General features: G+C 37.4%; 1 protein-coding gene across 8 annotated transcripts in view; it reads left to right on the top strand.

Annotated features, from left to right (window-relative positions):
- Window positions 1-21,142, top strand: part of TTBK2 (tau tubulin kinase 2) — a 173,453-nt gene that overhangs the window by 80,712 nt on the left and 71,599 nt on the right. For 7 of the 8 annotated variants that reach the window (XM_045397236.3, XM_073995633.1, XM_065547834.2 and 4 more), the window contains 3 exons: window positions 3,418-3,558; window positions 5,457-5,561; window positions 15,860-15,925. In XM_045397236.3, the coding sequence (XP_045253171.1) occupies window positions 3,418-3,558; window positions 5,457-5,561; window positions 15,860-15,925 (312 nt within the window). The remainder of the gene's footprint in view (window positions 1-3,417; window positions 3,559-5,456; window positions 5,562-15,859; window positions 15,926-21,142) is intronic. The other variant, XM_065547838.2, reaches the window with a different exon arrangement.

Raw genomic sequence — 21,142 nt, 5'->3', positions numbered from 1 at the left:
ATAATAGATGAAACAAGACTGGGCATGAATTGATAATTGTTAATTCTGGGTGACCAGTAGATACATGAAGGTTCATTATATTATTTTCTCTTCTTTTGGGTATGTTTCATATCTTCAATGTAGAAATTCACTTGCATTTTTATTAAGATCTTGTATATAGAGAAATGAACTTGCTTCTTTAATTCATTCCACATTACTATATATAGTCCTCTTCCTTTTTTTTTTTTACAAAATATGGTGGCTTGTGACATTTTATTTAAAAATTTTTTATTTTAGTTTTGGGGGTACATGTGAAGGTTTGTTACATAGATAAACGTGTGTCATGAGATTTTTTTGTATGTAATATTACGTTACCCAGGTATTAAGCTCAGTACCCAATAGCTATCTTTTCTGCCTCTCTCCCTCCTTCTACCCTCCCCCCTCCAGTAGACCCCAGTGTCTGATGTTTTCTTTTTTGTGTTCATAAGTTCTTGATTCTTCATTTTTTGAATGACTGCATATCAGTCAGTAAGATGACTGTACCATTATTTATGTAACTATTCATTTATTAATGTACTTATGATAGTACCCCCTTATCTGAGGAGATACTGTCTAAGGCCCCAAGTGGATGCCTAAAACCACAGATCATACTTAACCCTGCACATCTGGGTAACTGATTGGGCCACTAAGTGATTAGTGGTCAGGTAACAACATGTGGACACGCTGGACTAAAGGGATGACTCACGTCCTGGGCCTGATGGAGCAGGATGGTATGAGATTTCATCACATATGAGAATGGCCTGTAATGTAAAACTTATTAACTGTTTATTTCTGGCATATTCCATTTAATATTTTTGGACCATGGTTGACTGTGGGAAAACAGTAAAGTAAAACCATGGATAAAGTAAAACCATGGATAACCATGGACTATTGTATAGATTGTTTTCAATTTTTCTTTGTAACAAATAATAATTCATTAGTAGTATTTACTTTAAAGTATAATTTAGTGGGTACCTGCATGTTTTTACCATGTTAATAACACTTTACCCCATACGTTTATCAGTTTTGTGTTTACTTCTCAGATTTTGCGAGTTGATATGTTAGGCTTGTATTTTAAAATATTTAAATTTTTAAAAGTGTTACTAATGTCATAAAATTTAATTGATTTCCTTTTGAAAGTTTTTGTGGTGAAAGCTGTTTACAAATAAAGTTTCAATATTAGGTATATTTTCGGCAATCAAAATTTTGATTTTTGAAGAAAAAACTATTGGAATTCTAATAAAAGTTATTAGGTACTCTCACATGGTTATACAATTCGCTACTGTAGATTGTCATTTATTTTACGTTTGCTACAGGTGCGGGAAACAACAAATTTCCATTAAAAATAATAACTAAGGTAAATCCCAATTAATTTACATTATGAGAAAGCTGCATTTAAAAAAGAAGATACGAAGTATGAAAGGATCCTGACTTTACTGTAACTTTTAAACTGTTACTTGAGGAGTACTTCATATTTTATTTTGAATGATAATCTAAGAATTTATTACTTTTCAAAAGTGAATCAATTATCTTTAGATGACGTGATAATATTAGTGGCATAGTACCCCTAAAGATATATTGTAAAATTGTGGGAATAGATTGGGATATTTAAATCCCCTTGCGACAGGAGAGCCAGTCTTTTCTTTGGGAGGTAGTGCTGCAGGGCCGTGGTCCTGCTCTCCTTTTCAGATTACTGGTTTGTTACCTAAGCAACAAGGAACCTTGGTGGAGCAGCATCATGAAAAAGTCTGTAGAAAAGCTCTGTGAAAGAGGACTGTAAAAGAAGAGCACTTTGGAGTCAGACAGAGTTAGATTTGGAAAACAGCTTTACATTAACAGGTTAACATTATTTAACCTCTTAGAACCTTAGTTTCCTTATCTGTAAAACAGGCACAGGGACAACTTCTGTTTAGGGTACTGTGAGGCTTCAGTGCAATCATGAATGGCAGATGCTGGATGTATTCATTGCTTTTATATACTTCTACAAGTAAATTGAATGTTTGTCATATAATGTTTGGTCATAATAACAATAGTTAGCCTATGTTGAGTACCTATTGTGTACCACACAGTATTCTAAAAACTTTATATGGGGCCAGGCACGGTGGTTCACACCTGTAATCCCATCATGTCAGGAGGCTGAGATGGGAGGCAAGGAGTTTGAGACCAGCCTGGTCAACATAGCAAGACCCCATTTCTATTTAAAAAACAAAACACACGCACGAAAAACATTACATAGATCTTGTTTAATCCTCACAGAGCTCTGTGAGGTAGGTTTTATTAGCTTGTTTTTATGAGGAAACTGATTGAAGAAAGTTAAGTAACTTGTATGAGAATATATGTTAGGCAGAATGAGGAATTAGTGCTCTTTGTATGTATATGCGTTATATATACTTGATCGTGTGTGTGTGTGTGTGTGTGTATATATATATTATTATTATTTTTTTTTTTTGAGATGGAATCTCGCTGTTTCGCCCAGGCTGGAGTGCAGTGGCGTGATCTCGGTTCACTGCAACCTCTGCCTCCTTGGTTCAAGCGATTCTTCTGCCTCAGCCTCCTGAGTTGCTGGGACTACAGGCACGTACCACCACACCTGGCTAAATTTTTGTATTTTTAGTAGAGACAGGGTTTCACCGTGTTAGCCAGGATAGTCTCACTCTCCCGACCTCGTGATCTGCTTGCCTCAGCCTCCCAAACTGCTAGGATTACAGGCATGAGCCACCATTCCCGGCCTGATCACATATTTTAAGTAAATAAATACAAATGTAAATAATATAAATTATTATATATTTGATTACTTATATTTTAAATAATCAAGACTTTTTTGTTATGACATCAGAGATAAAGGGAAGCATGATGAATCAGAAACATGATACGCTAAAAATCTTATTATTCTAAAACTTGTCTGAAACATTCATATGATTAAGAGATCTGTTGAGGGAGAGGATCACAATTTGGGTAAAATTCTTGCTCTTGGCCGGGTACGGTGGTTCTTGCCTGTAATCCCAGCACTTTGGGAGGCTGAGGTGGGTGGATCACCTGAGGTCAGGAGTTCGAGACCAGCCTGACCAACATGGTGAAACCCCGTCTCTACTAAAAACAGAAAAATTTGCTGGGCATGCTGGCGCGCACCTGTAACCCCAGCTACTCGGGAGGCTGAGGCAGGAGAATCGCTTGAACCCAGGAGGTAGCAGTTGCAGTGAGCCAAGATCGTGCCATTGCACTCCAGCCTGGGCAACAAGAGTGAAATTCCATCTCAAAAAAAAAAAAAAAAAAAAAGAAAAAAAATTCTTGCTATTTTACTGAAAACATATTTTTCAATGGTAAGTGAGTGGTTTCCCAGTTTTCTCTTCTAACATAGTTTTAGTACTGTATTTGAAAGTGTTTATTTGATTTCCACAGGGTCGGAATCTGGCAGATCTTCGCCGTAGCCAGTCCCGAGGCACATTCACCATTAGTACTACTCTCCGGCTGGGTAGACAGATTTTGGAGTCTATTGAAAGCATTCATTCTGTGGGGTTCTTGCATCGAGACATCAAACCGGTAGGGACCTTTTCTATCCAGAGCACAGAATGAATTTGGTACTCTTAATGTTATCCTGGGACACAATAAATTACAAATGTAGCTTTATGTATTTGTTGTGGTAAAATACAAGGTAATATTTTCATTTCGATAGAGACCTGGAAGCAAAAATATAACTTACCTCATAATTTTTTAAGTAATAATTACAACTACAACTTATTTTCAGGAGTTTTTCTCATACAATGAAAATAAAAACTGAGACTGGGGCGGTGACACATGCCCATAGTCCCAGCTACTCAGGAGGCTGAAGCAGGAGGATTCCTTGAGTGCAGGAGACGGAGACTACAGTGAGCTATGATTGCTCCTGTGGATAGCCACTGCACCCCAGCCTGGGCAGCATAGTGAGACCCTGTCTCTTAAAAAAGGTTTATGTTTGACTATTATTATGTGTGCTAACATTGCCATTTACTTAGCTTTATGCCTAAATTGGCATTATTCCCTGGTTTCTTTTATAGATATATTGGTTAAAAAACTATATATGTTGCTTTTGGTTGTTCATATTGTGTTCTTGAACTATTTGTTAAGTCAAAAATTATAGGAAATCATCAGTTGTGAAAGACTTTATTTTCTCCTGAGTGCTACTGTGGAAATATAGTGGGGTTTTTATTTACTAATCTGTTTTTCTTAGAAATTGTCATTTCCATAAGTGTGAAATAGGTTTTTTTGTCCTTTTTGGTATTTGATTGTTCATTAGGTGAAATGACCCATTTCTGATATACCATATTTACTATAAAGGTATCATATGTTGGTACAGTTGAAAAGTATAACCGTCTGTTGTTACATGACTTCTAAAATTAGTTTACATGAAAATGCTAACTAAATTTAACGTAGTAGAGTCAGTCTATTTCTATGCATCATTATTTGAGAACCATGGTGATTGGAATAGTTTCTGTTTTTATCAGAAAGCCCATAAGTAGAGCAATATTTAAAAAAAAAAACAACAAAAAAACCCCCTAACAATTCTGGTAACAATTTGGCCTTTACCTTCACAAGTCCTCTTACTTACATACTCATCTTTGCGTTTGTGGTCATTTAATATTACACTGATTTTCATTAGGGGAAGAATACAAAGTGTATTTTCCTTAAGTCCGTTTTGAAATGTTTCTATGAATTGTATTTTAATTTTAGACTTAGTGAAGTTCAGTTTTATGATGTTTATAGGAAATTCTTTTTTTTTTTTAATTTTTTTTGTGACAGAGTCTCACTCTGTCGCCCAGGCTAGAGTGCCGTGGCGCAATCTCAGCTCACTGCAACCTCTGCCTCCTGGATTCAAGCAATTCTTCTGCCTCAGCTTCCTGCATAGCTGGAATAACAGGCGCATGCTACCACACGCGGTTAATTTTTTTTTTAAAGTAGAAACGGGATTTCACCACGTTGGTCAGGCTGGTCTCAAACTCCTGACCTCGTGATCCACCTGCCTCGGCCTCCCAAAGTGCTGGGATTACAGGCGTGAGCCACTGCACCTGGCCGTTTAGAGGAAATTCTTTTAAATTTCTGTGGTTTTTTTTTTTTTTTTTTTGGTATGTCTCTGATTTCTCCTATTTTAAAAAGTAGGGGGTTGGGTTGTCATTTAAACATTCACTTAGACTAGAATTTCAAGAACTTAGAGTTTCAAGTCTAGTTAATATTGTCTTGTGTGTAATCTTAGTCATTTACATCCTTTTTTGCTCAAAGTTTACCTGATACTAGGCATTAATAGAACCCAGAACTAAATCATATTTTGATACCTACTAAACATCATTGACTAGAATAGTATATTTGGAACATGTGTGTTATATAGAGGTTAAATAGAAGAAGACTTAAAATGTAAGGACTAAGTATTATAAGAATGTATATATTTTCCTTCTTTATTTTTCTAGTCGAACTTCGCTATGGGCCGCTTTCCTAGTACATGTAGGAAATGTTACATGCTTGATTTTGGCTTGGCTCGACAGTTTACCAATTCCTGTGGTGACGTCAGACCAGTAAGATTTTTCATATTATTATCGAATATTTGATAATTACCCTGGTATTTATAGTGTCACACTTTTTAAACAATGCTAATTATTTATCCTAATGGATGTTATCTAACACGTGGCATATACATTTAATGATTATAGAATGACAATAAATTGTATTATTGAAATTTGTGGCTTCAAAAAATGTACATTAGAGGGAGATTTCGAGTGGTCTAGTAAGAACACATGTTGACCCTTTGAGATGAGGGGTCATTTGTGCAGTATGATACCCTTTCTACATACTATAATTCTATTTCAGTTACTATACTTTTCAACTCCCAAATTTCCACTTAGTTCTCTTCATTGATATTCTCTATTTGATGCAACACTGTCATCGCATTTTCTTTTACTTGTTTAATCAAGCTGTCCTTTATTTCTGAAAACATATCTATAATGGCTACTTTAAAATCTTTTTCTGTGAAATCCAATATCTGGTCACTCTCACAGGCAGTTTCTGTTGCCAGCTTTTTTCCCCCTATGTATAAGTCATACTTTCCTGTTTCTTTGCATGCCTCATGATTTTTTGTTGGAAACTGGGCCTTTTAGGTAATATATTACTGCAACTCTGGGTACTAGTTTCCCCCTTCTAGGGCTTGTTATTTTTTGTTTAGTGGCTGACAGGATCATTTTAGTGAAATCTATTCCGTTCTCCCTCCCTCCCCGCAAACCATACACACAGTATTAAGACTGTGTTGCTCTTCAGGGAGGTGCATCTTTGGGTATGACCACAATCAAACTGTGATGATAATGGTACCAGTAAGGCTCACTTCTGCTCGTTCCTTGGCCACATCCAGCTGTTGAACTTCACTAATTGCAGGCCAGTTACTTTATTGTTTATAACAATATCTTGGGGGCGTAAATACCTTGACCAGCTAATCAAACTGTGGCTTCTAAAATGGAATAGTTTCTGAAGTCAATGTTTGATCATTGTTCTGATGTCAGGTCCTTCAGCTATCTTTTCCCCCTAGTTCTCTCCTGTCCAGCTATTCTCTAAGCTGTATCTTCAGTGAATTTCCTCCTAGTTCCCTTTACCACAACCTCTATTTTTGATAGGGCTTTTAGGTTTGTTAAAAAGAAAACATTAGGCAAATTAAATTTAACAGAGTTTAGTTGAGCAAAGAATGATTCATGAATCATGTAGCCCCCCAGAATAAGAATAGGTTCAGAATGACTCTGGGGCTGCCACATGGTCAGATAACATGTATGAACATAAAAAGTAAAATGGGTACAGAAAATGTAAGTGAGGTACAGAAACAGCTGGATTGCTTATAGCTGGGCATTTGCTTTATTTGAATCTGCTTTGAACAGTTGGCTGCTGTGGTTGGCTGAGACTTGGCTGTTTGTTACAAGAGTAGTTTACAGTCTATTTATACTCAAGTTAGGTTACCATCATTACCTCTAGACCAGCCATAAAACATGTACAGAGGCAGTTTTAGGCCAAACTTAATTTAGCAATGAAACTGTAAGGCATTGATGTCACTCTGTCAATATTGTAAACAGACTTATTTGGTCTCAGTATGGGATTCACAAGTCTTATTTGGTCTCAGCTTCTGTCTGTTTTGGGATCTGTCTGCGTCTTTAAAGTTTTGGTTTGATGAAATTAATAATAAACATAAAATAAAAATAAAAAAAAGTTAATGTCATACTTTTTTGGATTGTGTTTGAAATAATTTTCTCATATTGTTCTACTAATGTAAAATCAAAAGTTCCCATTGTAGATTTGTTTCATATGTACAATTATTTATTTATTGCTAGGAAACTTGAATTAGTTGTTTGGATTGTCTAAGTATACCATCATGTTATCTGCAGAAATCTGTATTTTGATTTTATTTTGTCTTGCTATATATTCCAGAAGAGTGTAAAAAACATTAAAAATTAAGAATAACGAAACATTACTGGCCTCCATCTAGGTTAAGAAATGGCGTATTACCATCTTAGAAGCATGCTGGGGGTCCTTTCCTGATCATATCCCTTTTTCTTCCTCAAGCAGCACTGACAAATGGAGCTTACTATGATGATAGCAATGTTCTGTATCTGTACTGTCTTATATGGTAGCTACTAGCTACATGTGGCTATAGAGCACTTGGATTGTAGCCAGAGCAAATGAGGGACTGAATTTAATTTAATTTAATTTAATTTTATTTTATTTTTTATTTTATTTTATTTTATTTTTATTTTTATTTTTTTGAAATGGAGTCTCGCTGTGTCGCCCATGCCAGAGTGCAGTGGCGCTATCTCAACTCACTGCTACCTCTACCTCCTAGGTTCAAGCGATTCTCTTGCCTCAGCCTCCCGAGTAGCTGGGACTACAGGCGCCTGCCACCACACCCAGCTAATTTCTTTTTGCGTTTTTAGTAGAGACGAGATTTCACCATGTTGGCCAGGCTGGTCTCAAACTCCTGACCTCAAGGGATCCGCCCTCTTCGGCCTCCTAAAGTGCTGGGATTACAGGCATGAGCCACCACACCTGGTCCAGGAACTGAATTTTAAATTCATTTAATTTTAAGTGGCTATCACATTAGCCAGTGCAGCCCTTGACATACTCTCCATTCTATATTTTGTGTTAACTAGTTTCTTTGTTTTCTTTCTTCTCTCTTCTGCAGATCTTGAGGGTACTTGTTTTGGAGTTAGGGAGCAGATGCAGATAGCTGCCATGACAGGCCTTCATGTTTAGCTTATGAATTTAACCCAATCGACTTTTAATGTTTTTAATCCAGTCCCTCTCTCTCTTTTCCCTCTCATATTCCTTTCCCTTTGCTTTTTAAATTTATTATTATTATTTAAAGAGACAGGATCTTGCTCTGTTGCACAGGCGGGAGTGCGGTGGTGCAATCAAAACTCATTGTAGCCTCAAACTCCTGAGCTCAGGTGATCTTCTTGCCTCAGCTTCTCAAAGTTCTGAAATTATAGGTGTGAGCCACCACACCTGGCCTCCTCTGCTTTTTTATTATTTTATTATTATTTGCTTTTCCCCCTGATTTGATGTATATTGTTGTCCTTTTTTATTATTATTTTTCATTTCTATTTTGGGTTTGGGGGCACATGTACAAGTTTGTTATATAGGTAAACTCGTGCCATGGGGGTTTGTTATATAGATTATTTCATCTGGGTACTAAGCCTAGTACCCAATGGTTATTTTTTCTGCTCATTTCCTTCCTCCCACCCCCCACCCTGAAGTAGGCCCCAATGTTCGTCGTTCCCCTTTGTGTCTATGAGTTCTCATCATAACAAATACTGTTTTGTTATCACAGTAAATACTCTGTTGGCTGATCAATATGTAATAGTAGTTGGTCTGTTAATTGAAGATTCATTAAGGATGAAGAATCACGACATAGTACTTTAAGCATTTTTTATATTTTTCTTTGTTTTGTCTTTTTGTTTTCAAATAGTTAAGACTCATAAGAAGTTACAAAAATAATACAGTTACCATGTACCTTCACCCAGCTTTCTCCAGTGATAGTACCTTACATAATCATAGTACATTGTCAAAACTGGGAAATTGATGTTCGTATAATATTATTAACTCAAGTACAGACTTAGATTTTACCAGGTTCAACATGCACGTTTTGGTGGGGGTGGTGGTATATGAAATTTTATCACATGTATAGATTCATATAACCAACTGCTATAATTTGAATGTCCCATCCAAATCTGATGTTTAAATTTGATTCCCAATGCTAGAAGTGAGGCCTAACGGGCAGTGTTTGGGTCGTGGGATGGATCACTCATGAATAGATCACTCCTCTCTCCTGGGAGTGGAGGGTCATGAGTTCTCACTGTTAGTTCTTGTGAGAGCTGGTTGTTAAAAAGAGCCTGGCACCTTCCCCCACCTTCTTGCTTCCTTTCTCACCATGTGACCTCTGCACATGCCTCCTCTGCTTTGCCTTCCACCATGAGTGGAAGCAGCCTGAAGCCCTCACCAGAAGCAGATGCTGGTGCCATGTTTCTTGTACAACCTGCATGCAGAACTGTGAACCAAACAGACCTCTTTTCTTTATAAATTTTCAGCCTCATGTATTCCTTTATAGCAAGGATGTCCAATCTTTTGGCTTCCCTGGGCCACAATGGAAGAATTGTCCCGGGCCACACATGAAATATACTAACAATAGGTGATGAGCTAAAAAAAGAAATCCCAATAATGTTTTAGGAAAGTTTATGAATTTGTGTTGGGTTGTGTTCAAAGCCATCCTGGGCCACATGTTGGGCAAGCTTATTTTGTAGCAGCACAAATGGACTAAGACATCAACACCATAATCCAGATACAAAGCTATTCTATCACCACGAAGGAACTTCCTCAAAACATAGATGTATATTTATTTACCAATCTTGTGGTGTAGGATCATCAGTCAGAAGGCATTGCAAAGGGAATGATGGAGTGTATCTGTTATACCAGTGTGTTGTTTTATGAAGTTGGTTTTGACAGCCTCTACTCTTTATCACCTTTAAGATGTATTAGTTACATTAAGTAGGGTTGTGAAGGGCAAAGAAGTCCTAAACTATATATATCTGCAACACTTTGCTTCATAATTTCAGAGGTGAACTTCTGTTTACCTAATGATTTGAATCTGCCTGTTCATTTTGTGTATGTGTACTGCTTTTAAGGCATTCCCCAGTTTCAGCCCTTCAGCTGGCATCTCACACTGGCCCTTTGTGTCTAAGCTCTTGGAGTGACATGTTTTCTCCTGTTGCTCCCATCCTAACCATTCACCTGAAACTTCCAGTGCCTAGGATTGTAGTAACTTATGTAAGAACAATTTTTAAAGTCTTTTTTCTCTGTTAGTATTTCAGAATTTCAGCTGAATTTGAGATAGTTTCTTAATTCCATTGGGAGTTCTATTACATAGTTCTTGCATTTTTTTTCCCTGATCCTTTCCCTTTTGTTAGCAATAGGCTAGAGTCATTCTCTTCTTTCTTGGTTTATTCTCCTAGGAGTTCATCCTGTCTCTAACATACATTCTCTCCTTTACATTCACACTGCTTCTGCCCTTGTACTAATTTTGTTGTTTCTTGTTTTAATTGTTAAAATAGTTTCCTCACTCATCTCTCTGTCTTCTCCTTTCAGTCTGTTATACTTCCACCAGAGTCAACAGACATGCAGAGCATTTTCTCAATCGTTACTTTCCAGCTGAAAAATATATGTATATTTTTTGAAACGGAGTCTCACTCTGTCACCCAGGCTGGAGTGCAGCGGCGCGATCTCCACTCACTGCAAGCTCCGCCCCCCGGGTTCACGCCATTCTCCTGCCTCAGCCTCCCATGCAGCTGGGACTACAGGCGCCCGCCACCGCGCCTGGCTAATTTTTTGTATTTTTAGTAGAGGCGGAGTTTCACAGTGTGAGCCAAGATGGTCTTGATCTCCTGACCTTGTGATCCACCCGTCTCAGCCTCCCAAAGTGCTGGGATTACAGGCGTTAGCCAACACGTTATAAACCAAATTAAAGAAGACCTTAATTTGACATTTAAGTCCTCCTTTAATCTGACTTCAACCTATTTTCCTGTTTTTTTCCTCTCACGGTCAGCTACAGTCATACCAGATTTGTTTCTCTAACACCAACAGTACTTTCCTCCCTCTTTGCATTGTTAACCATGTTCTTTTGACTTAAAATGCATCTCATTTTTTCTGTTGTAATTCCGTCAGCTCTTCAAGGCCCGATTTACTTTTCCTTTTTTGTTTTCATTTGAATATCTAGGTATCAAATAAAATATGCTCATAGATTGTTAAATACTTTCACTTTTTACTTTCTTTTTCTTTCAAAATATTTTTAAATATAAATTTCAAATAGGTAACATATTCATGTCATGCAAAAGTTAAAGAATTAAAAATGTATCAAAATTAAACACTTATGCTCTTTGAAAGACACTGTCGAGCAAATGAAAAGACAAGTCACAGATGGGGAAAAATATTTGCAGAACACACATCTGATAAAGGTTTTATATCCAGGATCTATGAACAACTCATACAACTCAATAAAAAGAAAGCAACACAGTAAAAGTGGGCTAAATATTTGAATAGACATTTTGTCAAAGAAGAGATACAAATGGCAAATAAGCATATTAAGAGATGGCCAATATCATAAGTTATTAGGGAAATGCAAATTAAAACCCTGGCAAGATACCACTGCCTACCAATTAGAATGGTTAAAACAAAAACCAGACAATACTAAGTGCTGACAAGGGAGAGAAATCATTGGTTGTCAGAGACTAGGGGTGGGAGGGATTGACTCAAAGGGGCCTTAAGGAAACTTACTGGAGTGATTGGAGTGATGGAAATATTTGATATCTTAGTTGTGGCGGTGGTTATGTGACTTTATATCAGTCAAAACTCATAGAACTGTATATACATAAAGTATGAATTTTATTGTAAGTAAATGATACCTCAGTAATTCAAAGTAAAGTAAATGAAACCTGACTTGAAAAGAAATTAAAAAGTAAACAGTGAAATAAATCTCCATTTCACCTCTGCCTATTCCAAATCTACTCATTTCCTATACTGTCTCTGATTCTTCCCCCTGCTCCCTACATTCACCTTTAGGTAGCTGTACTGTTATTAGTTTCTTAATATATTCTTCCAGAATTTCTTTATTCACATACAATAAATACAAATGAACATTCTTATTTTTACCTTTTTGATTAAGCATGATATACATTCTATACCTTTCTTTTTTTCACTTGTCAGTGTATCTAGACGATCTTTCCATGTTGGTATATAGAACTTCCTCATTCTTTTTTTTTCTTTCTTTTAGACAGGGTCTTGCTCTGTCACCCAAGCTGGAGTGGAGTGGCATGATCACAGCTCACTACAGCCATGACTCAGAGGTCCTCCTGCCGCATCCTCCTAAGTAGCTGGGGGATTCTCCCACCTCAGCCTCCCAAGTAGCTGGTAGCAGGGACTATAGGTGCATGCCACCATGCCCAGCTAATTCTTTAATTCTTTTTTTTTTTCTTTTTTTTTGTCCAGAGACAGGGTCTCACTATGTTGCCCGGGCTGGTCTTGAACTCCTGGCCTCAAGTGATCCTCCTGCCTTAGACTCCCCAAAGTTCTGGAATTATAACCATGAACTACCATGCCTGGCCCCTCTTTTTTTTTTTTTTTTTTTTGCAACTTCAGAATGTATTCCATTATTTGGACATACTATAATTTATTTAATCAGAGTCTCCTATTGGCAGACATTTAGGTTGCCCTCAATCTTTTGCTATCACAAACAATGATGGTAGTGACTGACTACATCCACTATTTTTGCACATACAAGTATATCTGTGAGATAAATTTCCACAAGTGAAATTGTGAGACAAAGTGAATATATGCATTTACAGTTTTGATAAATATTGGCAAAGTGCCATCAATTGAGGAAGTTTCAAGAGATTGTTTCAAGACCCAGTAAAATGCTGCCTATTCCTAAGACTTGTCCTTCCTCCCCCCTACTACATGGAACTAATCCTTACCACTCCCAAGTGTTTATATTTCATGGTGCTTCACTAATGGTATTCGTTATAATCTGCTTTAAATTGGAATCATTTGCATACATGACTGTTTTTCCCCAGTTGGGTTTGAGTTGTCTTTACTACATTAAATAAGGTGATTGAATTTCCTTGATCTGACATTATTTCTTTTTCTATTAGAATTAGATGAGATATGCAAACTGTGTTATTTCTTTGACTACTTATCTCAAGATTTCTCTAAACAGCTGATTTCTCTTTATCTCTATTTCAGCCTTCCTATGGCAGAAGTAAGGTCAGAGCCAGGCCAGGGAAACTCTTAAGTAGAAAGAGTCTCCTGGGCTTGTCTTGGCTAGAATCCATCAGGGAGAAGTCCAGATGCCCAATCAGCTGTGGACTAGGCTGTAGAATGTGATAATAAGTCTGGAGGTTTTCATTCTGACAGTTACTGGAATGAAAATAATTGGGCAAAATTATATAACACACACAAAAAATTCTATGTTAACTGAAGGCTCATGTCAGGTAATGAATAAAAGTACAACTTCTGAAACGTTATGAACTGAAAAAGATTCATAGTAGATTTTCATATATTCTCTTAGACATTTTTCTTCTAAAAAGAAAACTCTCCAACCTTAGTTCCATCAACCAAATTGAGCATATTAGGTATTCCTGTTAACCATGTCTTAGGAAAATATTGAGATCCACTGACTATGATTGTCAATGAATGGCAGCTAAGAAAATAATGGGGATTTTTTTTTAAAGATTGCAGGAACTTTTAATTACTGAGACTTGCCATTAAATAGAGAATATTTTAAAATAGGTGTCTTAAAAACCAAACAAAAGTAAAGGGAAAGAGAGTATTTAATGAAGGAAGAAATAAAATAGCTAACTTGATTAAACATAGATTATAAAATGAGAAAATGGAGGAAGAACACATAGATTGTTTATCCTATGTGGTAACATATGACCAAATTATTCTGGTAAGGATTTTTTTTTTTTTTTTTTTTTTTTTTTTTTTTTTTTTGAGACAGAGTCTCACTCTGTCGCCCAGAGTGGAGTGCGGTAGCACAATCTCGGCTCACTGCATCCTCCACCTCCCGGGTTCAAGTGATTATCCTGCCTCAGCCTCTTGAGTAGCTGGGATTATAGGCATGCACCACCATGCCCAGCTAATTTTGTATTTTTAGTAGAGATGGGGTTTCACCATGTTGGTCAGGATGGTCTCGATCTCTTGCCCTTGTGATCTGCCCGCTTTAGCCTCCCAAAGTGCTGAGATTACAGATGTGAGCCAGTGCGCCTGGCCAGGATTTTTTACTGTCTTTTCTGACTACAAAAGTAATACATGCTAATTGAGAAAAATTTGAGGTTACTTAAGAAAAAAAAAATTATACTAATGAAAAGTTTGTCTATGATCATTTTCAAGTTTGTCAGTTTTCATATTGAGCTACAGTGCCACCCACAAATCCTCAGGGTACTTACTTGATTCTTGGGGAGCGGTAGAATGGAGACAATGTTGAAAGACCTTAGTTAATGCCTGGTTTTATTATTTACTGATTTGTGTGTCCTTAGACAAGTTACATACCTGTCAGAGTCTATATCTATAATTGTAAAATGAGCAAGACAAAGACCTCACCCACACAGAGTTTATATTCCATGGACTAAAAGAAGACAGCCAGTAAACAAATTAAAATAGATGAACCCTATGTGGTGGCACACTCCAGTAGTTCCAGCTACTTGGGAGGCTGAGGCAGGAGGATCACTTGAGCCCAGGAATTTGAGGCTGCTGTGAACTATGATTATACCACTGCACTATAGCCTGGGCTATAGAATGAGACCTCATCTCTTAAAAAAAATTAAAATCTAAACAAATGGGCAATAAACAGAATAAGAATATAAATAAAATTGATGTGGGGGTAGTAAAGGTGTTAAAAAGAAATAAAGCAGAGTAAAAGAATAGAGTGGCACTACAGATGGGGGGAGTAGTATTTTAGATTAGAATGATTAAGGGAAGTTTCTCTGAGGAGGTGACATGTGAGCAGAAGCCTTAAAATGGAGTAGATTGGAGAGATTCAAGGAGCTGGGATTCCAACTGGAGAGAATCGTGTGCACTGTTTTGAGCTAAAACTAAAATTGGTCATAAAAGAAACCACGGTAAATCCATTGTGAAAGGAGACAAATGCCAGATCATGAAGTCTTATAGGCTAAGTAAAAAGCCTGGACTTTATTCTAAGTTGAGTTCTCTGAGGACTAGGATCGTATATTTTTCATGTTGGTGTTATTTCTAGTATGTGGCACATACTAAGCACCCAATAACTTGAATTTTTAATACATGAATTGCATACGAAGGTAGGGTACAAGTTACCACTACCTTTGAATTGAGTTTGAATGAAATAGCCAAGGTATGAAGAGCTTGGTATCTCAGGTTACTTAGTGATTCCTCACCATCTAAATATATTTGTTTGTATACAGAACCTGAATATTAATGTATATACTATGATGCTTATCATGATTATGGGTATATGAAAGCATTTAATATTTTCTAATATACAGAGTTCTATAGATGTCATAAATGCCCCTGTATTTTAAAATGTAGGTAGGAAAAAACAGAACTGAAAATTACAATTTTACCAGTGTTTTTTTTTTAAAGATGTGATTTAGAGATAATCTCTCTAGTTTCTTGTAATTTCATAGTTAAAAGTTAGAAATTAAATAGTGTTTTATTGTGACAATAAAAGACATGTTTCTTGCATTTACTTCATGGGTTCAAGTGTGCTGAGTGTATTGCTGTTTGAAACTCATTTATTATTCTTTGCATGGCTTTGTTGTAGCCTCGAGCTGTGGCAGGCTTTCGAGGGACAGTTCGTTATGCATCAATCAATGCACATCGGAACAGGGTAGGTATCTGAACTGGATCATATCTGTATAAGTATGCTAATAGCTTAAATCAGATTGTCTTCTTTTTTATTTTATTATTATTATTATTTTATACTATTTTTTTTTTTTTTGAGACAGAGTCTTGCACTGTCCCCCAGGCTGGAGTCAGTGGTGTGATCTCAGCTCACTGCAACCTCTGCCTCCCAGGTTCAAGTGATTCTCCTGCCTCAGCCTCCTGAGTAGCTGGAATTACAGGTGCCCACCACCACGCCCAGCTAATTTTTTGTATTTTTAGTAAAGGCGGGGTTTCACCATATTGGCCAGGCTAGTCTCAAACTCCTGGCCTCATGATTCACCTGCCTTGGCCTCCCAAAGTGAGATTGACTTCTTAATAAAAACAAAGGTATGGAAAGTGCTTGAGAGTTGAGGATCCCTTTAATAGCTACAAAGTTGCTTGAAATGTTTGTCCTAATTTATTCTTGTGTGGCACTGATGGTAATGGAATTGGTAATACTAATGCAAGGTATAGTGTATCGTGGATAATAGATATGTGCAGCTGCTTGGAAAATAAAATTGAATTTGCCAGAAAAGACAATAGCTAAGTGTATTTATGTCTATGGGGAATCTGTGTCCTTAATTAGATATAAGTATTAACAAATTTAATATAGAAGTTTGGGAGGCCAAGGTGGGCAGATCACAAGGTCAGGAGTTCGAGACCAGCCTGGCCAACATAGTGAAACCCCGTTTCTACTAAAAATACAAAAATTAGCTGGGCATGGTGGTATGCGCCTGTAGTCCCAGCTAATTGGGAGGCTGAGGCAAGAGAATCACTTGAACCCGGGAGGCGAAGGTTGTGGTAAGCCAAGGTCACGCCACTGCAGTCCAGCCTGGGCAACAGAGTAAGACTCCGTCTCAAAAAAGATACATATATATAGAGAGAGAGAATTTGGAAGAGATTGAACACCTGTGTACTATTTCAAGAAATTATTTGGTAATATAATACTATCAATACCTAATGAAATGTGGAGTCATCATTTTGTCTATAATACGTATCTAATTTGTGATATCCTTTTCCCTACCAAAACTTTTGTTTTCATGAAGATTTCAAGTACTGACAATTTAAAAATGTTCATTTTAGTAAATTATCCCTTTCCTCTTGGGTTAAATTTTAAAAATATCTCCCTCACCCCCTTCCTTTGGTCCCTTTGTTCTGCGCTGACTTTTTCCCCTTCATCCCAAACTTTATGAGTAGGAAAGGTGGGCTTTTTTATGGATTATCAATCCTTTAACTTTTTTTGCATGGAGTTGAGAAGCTTAACAAGTGATTCCTTGATAAAATAGGGAGAAAAGTGTTTTTTCTTGATTGTTTTCTTTACCTTGTTCCTGTTTTGATAAGCCAAAATTGCTTTAATGAGAACTTGACCAACATATAATAGGAAGAGTACACTGTGATCTTAAATGCTGTGCTCCAGTTAATTTGGTTTCCTATGGTGTGATTATAAATTGAAAATAGTAAAGCCATTTTTCTCAGTGTGTAGCACTCTGCCAAGCATTTAAACTCATTTGGTTTGATTCAATGTTGCTTTATTTTATGATATCTAGTCATTTACTTTGCCTTGAAAAGAATTTCTCTTCTTTTCCTGATAGATTCTTATAAAAGTTTAGAAATACTAGGTTTTCCAATTAATTTTATTAAAGAATTATGTCAACATTGGAATCTGTGAAAGTACATTATTTTTAAGATAAATGTAAGTATTTTCAGAGATTATAATAGCTACATAAGCATTTTCAAAATAGCGAATAGAAAGAGATTATGTAGTTTTATTGTTTTAATTTAGACAGCGGCAATTTCTTCTAAAAGCCTTTCCAGTGTAGTGTCCTTTAACAGTTACTTTGATAACTTGCTTATTTGTTACTCATCTAACCTTGTAGAGGTTATATAGTATATAGCAGTGGTTCTTAACCCTCTTTCCTGCTCCCAGCACACCTGAGGGGTAGAATGCTTTTACTCAGTAATGTAGTTCACAACGATTGTTAATTTGTGAGGTGATGCAGGAGTGCAGCTCTTGGAACTTCCAGAGTTGCTTGTCTAATCTTAAAAGGTTTCCCAGATAATTCTAACATGCTGCTTTTTTCCATACTCTGAATCCCTGATTTGATAATATCTAAAAATAATACACTCCATTTCTCTTTTTCTGGTTCCTTAAACTTTACTTTTTAGAGACAGGGTCTTGTTCTGTTGCCCAGGCTGGAGTGTAGTGGCAGGATCATAGCTTACTATAACCTTGAACTCCTGGGCTCAAGCAGTCTTCCCGCTTCAGCCTTCTCAGTAGGTAGGACCACAGGTGCACACCACTGTACCTGGCTAATTTTTTAATTGTTTGTATTGACAGTCTTGCTATGTAGCCCAAGCTGGTCTCAAACTCCTGGCCTCAAGCAGTCTTCTAGCTTCAGCCCCCCAAAGTGCTGGGATTACATGCATGAGCCACCATGCCTTGCCAAATCTTAAAGTTTTAACATAAATAATTCTTAAATAATACAAGGACTTTTAAAAACACTTGAGCCTGGCCAACATGGTGAAACCCAGTCTCTACTAAAAATATAAAAATTAGCCGGGTGTGGTGGGCAGGCGCCTGTAATCTCAGCTACTCGGGAGGCTGAGGCAGGAGAATTGCTGGAACCTGGGAGGCAGAGGTTGCAGTGAGCTGATAGTGCCCCATTGCACTCCAGCCCGGGCTGACTACAGCGAGACTCTGTCTCAAAAAACGAGCAAAACAAAAAAACACTTGAACTCTGTCATACTGTCTTATTGTTGTTTTACATTTTAATCTTGTTAATATTTATCTCAATACTTCAAAAAAATTACTTTCTTCTGCTTCTTGGGTCACTGTTGAAAACATCTTTGTTACTTTATTTAATTGTTGTTACTTTTTTTTTTTAAGAGATGGAGTCCTGCTCTCTCGCCCTCCCTTGCCCAGGCTGGAATGCAATGGCGTGATCTTGGCTCACTGCAACCTCTGCCTTCTGGGTTCTAGCAATTCTCCTGCCTCAGCCTCCTGAGTAACTGGGATTACAGGCATACACCACCACACCCAGCTAACTTTTTGTATTTTTTAATAGAGACGGGGTTTCACCATGTTGCCCAGGCTGGTCTTGAACTCCTGAGCTTAGGCAATCCACCAGCTTCGGCCTCCCAAAGTGCTAGGATTACAGGCATGAGGCACCGCGTCCGGCCTTAATTTGTCCTTTTTAAAATTTTATTTTATTTTTTATTTTTTGGGAGAGTCTTGCTCTGTTGCCCAGGCTGGAGTATACTGGTATGATCTCGGCTCACTGCAGCCTCGACCTCCTGGGCTCCAGCAATCCTCCCACCTCAGCCTCTTGCGTAGCTGGGACCACAGGTATGCGCCACCACACCTGGCTAATTTTTGTAGTTTTTGTAGAGACGGAGCTTTGCCATGTTGCCCAGGCTAGTCTGGAACTCCTGAGCTCAAGCAATTCACCTGTCTTGGCCTCCCAAAAAAGTGCTGGGATTACAGGCATGAGCCACCATGCCTAGCCAATTTGTCCTTTTTATTTGAATACTTTTGGTATCTTCTGTCTTTGGAGTCCTGCATTCAAATGTGCCTAGGTGTGGATTTTTAAATATTTATCTGTTTGGGATTTGATGTGTTTCCTAACCAAAATGTTCATGTCTTTCCTCGATTCTGGAAGATTCTCATATTCCCTTTTTCCTTTTATACCCTTTTTGCCCAGTCACCAAATTGATGTATTAGACTTTCTTAGGTTTTCTTATGCTGTCCTTTGTACTTCCTTTTAAGTTCACTACTGGATTTTCTAATTCTTTGTGTCTCTGTGCTGCATTCTAGATAATTTTTTCAGATCTATTTTCCAATTGATTTTTTTCTGCTGTGTTTGATCAGCTTTTAAACCTGTCCATTGAGTTTTTAATTTCCATAATTATGCTTTTTATTTCTAGATGTTCTTTTTAGTCATTTTTCAAATCTGGTTGGGTTTTGGTTTGTTTTTATTGAATATGATTCTTTTCTGGTGACTGATTCCGTTTTTCATTTTAACATTTTAAACATTCTTTGTATCCTATGATTCCATTTCTGAAATCCTTGGATAGTTTTTTCTACTTTTTGTAGCTTCTTTTGACATTAGCTTATTAATATACTTTATAAATCTGAATAATGAACATTTGGTGAGGCTTTTTGTATAGCACTTCTATGAGGTCTGAATTTAGGGATGTATTTATCCTGAGAGGACAAATTTGCTTCTGTCATTCCTGCAGGGCATGATCACCCTTGGTTTTTCAGACCACACAGGTATATATTTAACCCCCCAGTCTAAATGAGGGACAGGCCTATGGTAACAAATTCTCAGGGCAATTTTTAAAAAACTCATTTTTTTCTTTTGATAGCAGTTAAATTTTACAGAAAACAATTATTATAGTCTAAGGTACACACCAAATACTACACTACGGATGTAACCCTTTTAGGGCCCTAGCTATATGGTGGGGGTGGCATGTATCTCAGTTACAACTCCCGTCCCATGTAGGAGTTTATGCCTGTCCCCTTCCTGGTGGATACGCTGATGACAGATGCCCCCAGAGCAGCCAAAACTTCAGGAGCAGCTTGCTTCCCTTGTTTCCACCTTTAAAAAAAAAAAGCTGGGCTGGGCGCGGTGGCTCAAGCTTGTAATCCCAGCACTTTGGGAGGCCGAGATGGGCGGATCACGAGGTCAGGAGATCGAGACCATCCTGGCTAACACGGTGAAACCCCGTCTCTACTAAAAAATACAAAAAATTAGCCGGGCGCGGTGGTGGGTGCCTGTAGTCCCAGCTACTCGGGAGGCTGAGGCAGGAGAATGGCGTGAACCCGGGAGGCGGAGCTTGCAGTGAGCTGAGATCGGCCACTGCACTATAGCCTGGGCAACAGAGTGAGACTCCGACTCAAAAAAAAAAAAAAAAGCTTTTAAGAGTTCTCTTTCTTCTAAATGAACACATTAACTAACGGGCTGTTATATTACTTCCAGCATTTCCATGTTTTGGGGTGTCCTTTGTTTCAAAACGTTTTGCAATTTGTATATTCTGCCATATAGATTGCTGTATTGCTATGTAAATTTATATATATATTTACCATATAATTTCTTGGGAAATCAATTTACATTTTTCACCTAATAAGGTGAAACAAAATGGTTAGGCCTTGACCAATGTAATGTACTCACAAGTAATA

Source organism: Macaca fascicularis, chromosome 7, assembly GCF_037993035.2.
Source record: "Macaca fascicularis isolate 582-1 chromosome 7, T2T-MFA8v1.1".
Taxonomy (NCBI): Eukaryota; Metazoa; Chordata; class Mammalia; order Primates; family Cercopithecidae; genus Macaca; species Macaca fascicularis.
The sequence above is the reverse complement of the archived record's forward strand: the minus strand, read 5'-3'. Positions and strand labels throughout refer to the sequence as shown.